Below are 10,045 nucleotides of genomic sequence, written 5' to 3'. Positions count from 1 at the left end.
GCTGCTGCTGCCGCCACCAAGAAGCCTGTGTGCGAACACAGGTCACTATCCACACCCCGCTTCCAGGGAGCCTGTGCAGCCCGCCACTGCCAGGGTCCCGGGATCCAGGGACAACTCCCCCGGGAGAACGCACGGCGGCGCACCACAGGCTGATGCAACATCACGCCAGCCTCTGCCGCCGCAGGCTCGCCCTGCACTCCATGACCCTCCCTACCCTACGGCCTGAGTGAGCCACGGCCTCCGAATCAGCAGCTCCTTTAATCCCGTCCTGTCTGAGCAAAGAAGAGATGCCCTCCAGCGACCTACACGCACAGGCGGGGCCAAATCCAAAGCTAAGTCCCTGGGAGCTGTGAGAACAAAGAAGAGAAAGGGGAATCTCTCCCAGCAGCCTCAGAAGCAGCGGATTAAAGCTCCACAATCAACTTGATGTACCCTGTATCTGTGGAATACATGAATAGACAACGAATCATCCCAAATTGAGGAGGTGGACTTTGAGAGCAAGATTTATGATTTTTTCCTCTTTTCCTCTTTTTGTGAGTGTGTATGTGTATGCTTCTGTGTGAGATTTTGTCTGTATAGCTTTGCTTCCACCATTTGTCCCAGGGTTCTATCTGTCCATCTTTTTTTTTTTTTAATTTTTTTCATAATAATTACTCTTTATTTTAATAACCTTATTTTATTTTACTTTATCTTCATTCTTTCTTTCCTTCCTTCCCTCCTTTATTCAACGAATCATCCCAAATTGAGGAGGTGGACTTTGAGAGCAAGATTTATGATTTTTTCCTCTTTTCCTCTTTTTGTGAGTGTGTATGTGTATGCTTCTGTGTGAGATTTTGTCTGTATAGCTTTGCTTCCACCATTTGTTCCAGGGTTCTATCCATCCGTTTTTCTGTTTTTTGGGGTTTTTTTCCTCTTAATAATTATTTATTTTATTTCAATAATTTTATTATATTTTACCTTAATTTATTTTATTTTACTTTATCTTCTTTCTTTTTTTTCTACCTTCCCTCCTTCCTTCCTTGATCCCTCCCTTCCTCCCTCCCTCTTTCCTTTCTTTCTTTCTACTTCTACTAATTCTTTCTTTCTACTTTTTCTCCCTTTTCTTCTGAGCCGTGTGGATGAAAGGCTCTAGGTGCTGCAGCCAGGAGTTAGTGCTGTGCCTCTGAGGTGGGAGAGCCAACTTCAGGACACTGGTCCACAAGAGACCTTCCAGCTGCACATAATATCAAATGGCGAAAATCTCCCAGAGATCTCCATCTCAACACCAGCACCCAGCTTCACTCAACGACCAGCAAGCTACAGTGCTGGACACGCTATGCCAAACAACTAGCAAGACAGGAACACAACCCCAACCATTAGCAGAGAGGCTGCCTAAAATCATAATAAGTCCACAGACACCCCAAAACACACTACCAGACGTGGACCTCCCCACCAGAAAGACAAGATCCAGCCTCATCCACCAGAACACAGGCACTAGTCCCCTCCACCATGAAGCCTACACAAGCCACTGAACCAACCTTAGCCACTGAGGACAGACACCAAAAACACCAGCTTTACAACAAATGCTAAAGGAACTTCTCTAGACAAAAACACAAGAGAAGGAAAAGTCCTATAATAACGAACCCAAAACAATTTAGAAAATGGGAATAGGAACATACATATCGATAATTACCTTAAATGTAAATGGACTAAATGCTCCCACCAAAAGACACAGATTGGCTGAATGGATACAAAAACAAGACCCATATATATGCTGTCTACAAGAGACCCACTTCAGACCTAGAGACACATACAGACTGAAAGTAAGGGGATGGAAAAAGATATTCCATGCAAATGGAAACCAAAAGAAAGCTGGAGTAGCAATTCTCATATCAGACAAAATAGACTTTAAAATAAGGACTATCAGAAGAGACAAAGAAGGACACTACATAATGATTAAGGGATCGATCCAAGAAGAAGATATAACAATTGTAAATATTTATGCACCCAACATAGGAGCACCTCAATACATAAGGCAAAAACTAGCAGCCATAAAAGGGGAAATCGACAGTAACACATTCATAGTAGGGGACTTCAACACCCCACTTTCACCAATGGACAGATCATCCAAAATGAAAATAAATAAGGAAACACAAGCTTTAAATGATACATTAAACAGGATGGACTTAATTGATATTTATAGGACACTCCATCCAAAAACAACAGAATACACATTTTTCTCAAGTGCTCATGGAACATTCTCCAGGATAGATCATATCTTGGGTCACAAATCAAGCCTTGGTAAATTTAAGAAAATTGAAATTATATCAAGTATCTTTTCCGACCACAACGCCATGAGATTAGATATCAATTATAGGAAAAGAGCAGTAAAAAATACAAACACATGGAGGCTAAACAATACACTACTTAGTAACGAAGTGATCACTGAAGAAATCAAAGAGGAAATTAAAAAATACCTAGAAACAAATGACAATGGAGATACAACGACCCAAAACCTATGGGATGCAGCAAAAGCAGTTCTAAGAGGGAAGTTTATAGCAATACAAGCCCACCTTAAGAAGCAGGAAACATCTCGAATAAACAACCTAACCTTGCACCTCAAGCAATTAGAGAAAGAAGAACAAAAAAACCCCAGAGTTAGCAGAAGGAAAGAAATCATAAAAATCAGATCAGAAATAAATGAAAAAGAAATGAAGGAAACAATAGCAAAGATCAATAAAACTAAAAGCTGGTTCTTTGAGAAGATTAACAAAATTGATAAACCATTAGCCAGACTCATCAAGAAAATAAGGGAGAAGACTCAAATCAATAGAATCAGAAATGAAAAAGGAGAAGTAACAACTGACACTGCAGAAATACAAAAAATCATGAGGGATTACTACAAGCAACTCTATGCCAATAAAATGGACAATCTGGAAGAAATGGACAAATTCTTAGAAATGCACAAACTGCCAAGACTGAATCAGGAAGAAATAGAAAATATGAACAGACCAATCACAAACACTGAAATTGAAACTGTGATTAAAAATCTTCCAACAAACAAAAGCCCAGGACCAGATGGCTTCACAGGCGAATTCTATCAAACATTTAGAGAAGAGCTAACACCTATTCTTCTCAAACTCTTCCAAAATATAGCAGAGGGAGGAACACTCCCAAACTCATTCTACGAGGCCACCATCACCTTGATACCAAAACCAGACAAGGATGTCACAAAGAAAGAAAACTACAGGCCAATATCACTGATGAACATAGATGCAAAAATCCTCAACAAAATACTAGCAAACAGAATCCAACAGCACATTAAAAGGATCATACACCATGATCAAGTGGGGTTTATTCCAGGAATGCAAGGATTCTTCAATATACGCAAATCTATCAATGTGATTAACCATATTAACAAATTGAAGGAGAAAAACCATATGATCATCTCAATAGATGCAGAGAAAGCTTTTGACAAAATTCAACACCCATTTATGATAAAAACCCTGCAGAAAGTAGGTGTAGAGGGAACTTTCCTCAATATAATAAAGGCCGTATATGACAAGCCCACAGCCAACATCATCCTCAATGGCGAAAAACTGAAAGCATTTCCACTAAGGTCAGGAACAAGACAAGGTTGCCCACTCTCACCACTCTTATTCAACATAGTTTTGGAAGTTTTAGCCACAGCAATCAGAGAAGAAAAGGAAATAAAAGGAATCCAAATCGGAAAAGAAGAAGTAAAGCTGTCACTGTTTGCAGATGACATGATACTATACATAGAGAATCCTAAAGATGCTACCAGAAAACTACTAGAGCTAATCAATGAATTTGGTAAAGTAGCAGGATACAAAATTAATGCACAGAAATCTCTGGCATTCCTATATACTAATGATGAAAAATCTGAAAGTGAAATCAAGAAAACACTCCCATTTACCATTGCAACAAAAAGAATAAAATATCTAGGAATAAACCTACCTAAGGAGACAAAAGACCTGTATGCAGAAAATTATAAGACACTGATGAAAGAAATTAAAGATGATACAAACAGATGGAGAGATATACCATGTTCTTGGATTGGAAGAATCAACATTGTGAAAATGACTCTACTTCCCAAAGCAATCTATAGATTCAATGCAATCCCTATCAAACTACCACTGGCATTTTTCACAGAACTAGAACAAAAAATTTCACAATTTGTATGGAAACACAAAAGACCCCGAATAGCCAAAGCAATCTTGAGAACAAAAAATGGAGCTGGAGGAATCAGGCTGCCTGACTTCAGACTATACTACAAAGCTACAGTAATCAAGACAGTATGGTACTGGCACAAAAACAGAAAGATAGATCAATGGAATAGGATAGAAAGCCCAGAGATAAACCCATGCACATATGGTCACCTTATCTTTGATAAAGGTGGCAGGAACGTACAGTGGAGAAAGGACAGCCTCTTCAATAAGTGGTGCTGGGAAAACTGGACAGGTACATGTAAAAGTATGAGATTAGATCACTCCCTAACACCATACACAAAAATAAGCTCAAAATGGATTAAAGACCTAAATGTAAGGCCAGAAACTATCAAACTCTTAGAGGAAAATATAGGCAGGACACTCTATGACATAAATCACAGCAAGGTCTGTTTTGACCCACCTCCTAGAGAAATGGAAATAAAAACAAAAAACAAATGGGACCTAATGAAACTTCAAAGCTTTTGCACAGCAAAGGAAACCATAAACAAGACCAAAAGACAACCCTCAGAATGGGAGAAAATATTTTCAAGTGAAGCAACTGACAAAGGATTAATCTCCAAAATTTATAAGCAGCTCATGCAGCTCAATAACAAAAAAACAAACAACCCAATCCAAAAATGGGCAGAAGACCTAAACAGACATTTCTCCAAAGAAGATATACAGACTGCCAACAAACATATGAAAGAATGCTCAACATCACTAATCATTAGAGAAATGCAAATCAAAACTACAATGCGATATCATCTCACACCAGTCAGAATGGCCATCATCAAAAAATCTAGGAACAATAAATGCTGGAGAGGATGTGGAGAAAAGGGAACCCTCTTACACTGTTGGTGGTAATGTAAATTGATACAGCCACTGTAGAGAACAGTATGCAGGTTCCTAAAAGAACTACAAACAGAGCTACCATATGACCCAGCAATCCCACTACTAGGCATATACCGTGAGAAAAACATAATTCAAAAAGAATCATGTACCAAAATGTTCATTGCAGCTCTATTTACAATAGCCCGGAGATGGAAACAACCTAAGTGTCCATCATCGGATGAATGGATAAAGAAGATGTGGCACATATATACAATGGAATATTACTCAGCCATAAAAAGAAACGAAATTGAGCTATTTGCAATGAGGTGGATGGACCTAGAGTCTGTCATACAGAGTGAAGTAAGTCAGAAAGAGAGAGACAAATACCGTATGCTAACACATATATACGGAATTTAAGAAAAAAATGTCATGAAGAACCTAGGGGTGAAACAGGAATAAAGACACAGGCTTACTAGAGAATGGACTTGGGGATATGGGGAGGGGGAAGGGTAAACTATGACAAAGCGAGAGAGGCATGGACATATATACACTACCAAACGTAAGGTAGATAGCTAGTGGGAAGCAGCCACATAGCGCGGGGAGATCAGCTCGGTGCTTTATGACCGCCTGGAGGGGTGGGATGGGGAGAGTGGGAGGGAGGGAGACGCAAGCGGGAAGATATATGGGAACATATGTATATATGTAGCTGATTCATTTTGTTGTGAAGCTGAAACTAACATACCATTGTAAAGCAATTATACTCCAATAAAAATGTTAAAAAAAAAAAAAAAAAGAGTAGGGATTCTGGAGTCTGGGTGAAACCCTGCTTTGCCACCTCCTAGCTGGGTGACAGTGGGCAAGTTACTTCACTTCGCTGGGTCCCAATTTCCTCCAGCTGAAAAATGAGGATGATAATCAGTGCTCTCCTCATAGGGTTGAAAGACACGTAAAGTTTGAAACAGGGACTGACACTAAGTAAGTTTCCAATAAATATCAGCTATTACCCATGTATGCAGACACAGACTGAGAAGCACGGGGAAGATAAGAGGAAGGTTAATACTCCAAAACTCCACTGGCGGTTATATGAGGTTGGTATAATACCAGGAGTTTCTCTTTTCCGTATTTCCAAATGTGATTAATAGCGACCCTTGAATAACGTGGGGTTAACGCATCTATAACTTTACAGTCAGCCCTCCATATTCCTTGTTCCTCCACATCCACGGATTCAACCAACCATGAACAGTGGAGGACTGGAGTGTTTACAATTGAAAGGTATGCACATATAAGTGGACCCATGCAGTTCAAACACATGTTGTTCAAGGCCCTACAGTAATTTTAATAATTTTAAAATGCAATAGGAATTCTATGTTCCCTCAATAAGAATGTAGTGTGCACAGCTTTATTAGGGATTAAGGAGTAGATATATTGTCCTTTTATCATAAGATGGTTAATACACCTAAGGAAAAGGGTAAAAAAAGAGATATACATAAATAAAACTATAAAAGACAAAGAAAGAGTCTGATGATATACGACATGAATGCTAGCACAGTGAATGAAAGGAGGAGCAAGCAGAGAAGCCTTCTTAAGGAGAAGATGAGTGGGAAGGAGGGACAGAACTAAGAGGGACAGACAAACGCTCAGAAATGGCAACGCACAGGACCCCGGGAAGGGGTGAGGAGACCAACGCGGATGCCATAAGGAACTCGATCATTGCTGGAACCCTGAGAGGCAAAGGGTAAAGGGAGAATCCTCAAAGGCTTAAAGTGGGAGGGGGAAAAAGCCCACAGCTTTGTGAAATAAACTCCTACTATACCATGATGACCTTACCCGTGAGTAAAATTATATCTCCAAGAAACACTGTCAGTGCCCAAAACGCTGCAGTCCTCCACAGAAAAACCTTCTTCTTCGTTTCTGATTGGTCAATTACCACAATTGTTGCTAAAGGCACTTTAGAGCCAGAATTTGGTCCAGATTTTACGTTTATTTCTTTCACGTGACATGGAGATAACACCATGACTAAACAATTATACTTCTGACTTTCCGAATCACAGTTTTTTATTAACGATGTTTTTTTAATGCCCTTAAATCCAGACACATTCCTCTGGTGCATTGTTACAGTATGATCTCTCTGATTAGAAATCAACTTGATTTTCTTAGCGACCTGGGGGACTTCAGCTAGAGCTTGAGGATGGCCTGATTTATCTTCAGAGGTCCAACTTCTTTCAATAGAACTTTTGTGGAAGGTATTTAATTGGGAACACAGTATTCCTGAGCTGCATGACTCAATGCATATCTCATTTGGTGGCAATTTATCATCAAAACTGAAAAGTTCTTGAGATCCTATATTTTCTTCAAGACCTTTATCAGTGTTCAAGAGAATGTGGCTATTTTTTGTTTCAGGACTAAAAAGTTCAAGGGAACAGGTTTGGTTCTGTCCACCTTCGTATCCTTCTGTAGAATCATCACTGGGCTGAATCAGATTATCTTCAGTTATTCTTATTTCCCCATGACTTGCCTCTGGTTCAATCTCCATTTTAATGGTTCCTTTATTTATAGAATTCTGCTCTTTATACTTCCTTTGAGCTAAAAAAGCAACCTGGCTGGAGGTCATTACACTGAGAAATTCAGTATCAGTGGATATTTTAAGGCCTGAGACCTTCCTAACTGTTCCTTCAGGCCTTGGTTTGTCTACTGTGCTACAGGAAAAGAATTCCCGACACTGGTTTTGTATTTCATGACGCTCTGTTGGTGCACAGTTTGTTTGCATAGCTCCTGGCCCCGTATTAGTCTGTTCAGCACCACAGGTCACATCCAATATAGCTGCACACTTATGATCTAACTGAAAGGAACTTTTTGGAACATTCTGACCATGTATATTTGATTGATCTTTATGCTGTTCATCTGTGATTTTCGTATGTTCACTGAAAAGCTTTTGATACTTTTCTTCTTCAGTTAAATGTTGAAATCCGGCCTTAAATCCACATATTTGATCACTGGAGTTGGTTCTATCACTCAACCCCAAGGGGTGACTCTTCTGGGATATTATACTTTGTGTTTCAGAAATGCAATGTGTGAAGTCATCTTTCACGTGAACAGATCTGTTCACAGAGTTTGCTGGAAAATGAGGAAGATATGGAGGGTCTAGAGGTTCCAGGGCCTGATAATCCTCAAGACTTTTGTGCCTGCATTTTTCATCCTTCAGATGTAAGGAATGGTGATTGTACAAAAGCTGAATTTCTTTCCAGGGGTCTGCAGTGGACACTAAAGAAGTTGGTTCCTGTGATACTGTCATTTCCAGTGGACTGACTGGAGCACCCCAAAAAATGTGGACTTGAGATCCTCCACTCATGGTTTCTGAAAAAAATGAAAAATCTAAAATAAGCCTTTGTCATTAAATTTTTATAAGTTGATATTAACTTATATCCCCAAAGCAAATATAATAAATCAAAAACATAATTAATAGGTGATTTACATTGTTACTCCATTTAATTATAAAAGTAATAAATATATAAGAAATCGTAAGGAGAAACCAAAACATCCACAAAAATTGCTCACATAAAGACTCTCTTTAAGGAAAATAAAGTTAAGTATACTAACATCAAACGAGTAAATTCTTAGCATGGTCACTTTTTTGTGTTGAAAAACTTGCACCATTTAAACAATAACTTAGTAAAGAAGGCAGGAAACAGCATTTGTTTAACTGCACTATAGTCACCTTTAAATCTCCTGTTTCCTTTACTCCATTGATTATGTAAGTTTAGGGCCTCCTTCCTTCAACTGTGAACTCAATTCCCAAGTTTAGGGACTTCCCTGGTGGTCCAGTGGGTAAGATTCCATGTTCCCAACGCAGGGGGCCTGGTTTCGATCCCTGGTCCGGGAACCAGACTCCACACGCATGCTGCAACTGAGTCTGCATGCCGCAATAAAGGATCCCGCGTGCCAAAACGAAGATCCCGAGCGCCGCAGCTAAGACATCCCCACAGCCAAAATGAATAAATATTAAAAAAAAAAAAAACGTAAACACACACACACACACACACACACACACACACACACACACACACAAGTTTCAATTCCCAAGATCAAAACAGAAGGCTTGAACCAGAGAGAAAATAAAAAACCAAGGCTCTGGGGCTTCCCTGGTGGCGCAGTGGTTGAGAGTCCACCTGCCGATGCAGGGGACACGGGTTTGTGCCCCGGTCCGGGAAGATCCCACATGCCGCGGAGCGGCTGTGCCCGTGAGCCATGGCCGCTGAGCCTGCGCGCCCGGAGCACAACGGGAGAGGCCACAACAGAGAGAGGCCCGCGTACCGCAAAAAAAACCCCCAAAAACCCAAGGCTCTTTTCAAGATGTCCAAGTGACTGTACTATCTTTAATCTGTTAGCCTAATCAATAGTTGCTTCTGTATTTTTAATCTTCTCTAAAATACACCAGATTAAGAAAAGTCACTTTGTAATATACAGATTAAAAAAACTCATTATAATTTAAACAGATTTTCATTAACTGTGGCACTTGATATACGTAAATCTAAGTAAGCATCATATTTAGTGAGATAAAAATAAAGAAACATACCAATATTTACCTGATAATAACTGACTTTCAAAAAGTTTGTGGGTTGTTTTTTGTTTGTTTGTTGTTTTTGGCCGCGCTGCGTGGCTTTCGGGATCTTAGTTCCCCAACCAGGGATACAACCGTGCCCTTGGCAGTGAAAGTGCAGCGTCCTAACCACTGGACCGCCAGGGAAATCCCCAAAGAGTATTTATTAAATAGATCTATTCCTAGAGTTTGCTGATAAATTTTTTATAGTGCTACAGGGACAAAAAGACAGATTGAGTCCCTGGCCTAAGAGAACTGTCAGCCTGGTTTTAAAAAGACAAAAAGGAGAGAAAAATAGTGAACGTAAACCCATAGTTTAAAAATAATGTAATAGTGTTGTATGAAAGGAGAGAAGGTTAGCACTCCCCTTGACAAGGATGGAAGAGACCTTCGGGTCTAACAACACGCA

The 10,045-nt window shown here is 39.8% G+C and overlaps 1 protein-coding gene across 1 annotated transcript in view; it reads right to left on the bottom strand.

Moving 5' to 3' along the window:
• Positions 1 to 8,388, bottom strand: part of SHLD2 (shieldin complex subunit 2) — a 52,954-nt gene extending 44,566 nt beyond the window's left edge. Inside the window, exon 1 of the mRNA XM_007458370.1 lies at positions 6,867 to 8,388. Within this exon, the coding sequence (XP_007458432.1) occupies positions 6,867 to 8,388 (1,522 nt within the window). The remainder of the gene's footprint in view (positions 1 to 6,866) is intronic.
• Positions 8,389 to 10,045: the final 1,657 nt, after the last annotated feature.

This window comes from Lipotes vexillifer, unplaced genomic scaffold (genome assembly GCF_000442215.2).
Source record: "Lipotes vexillifer unplaced genomic scaffold, Lipotes_vexillifer_v1.1 scaffold437, whole genome shotgun sequence".
Taxonomy (NCBI): Eukaryota; Metazoa; Chordata; class Mammalia; order Artiodactyla; family Lipotidae; genus Lipotes; species Lipotes vexillifer.
This window is presented reverse-complemented; position numbering and strand designations above follow the sequence as displayed.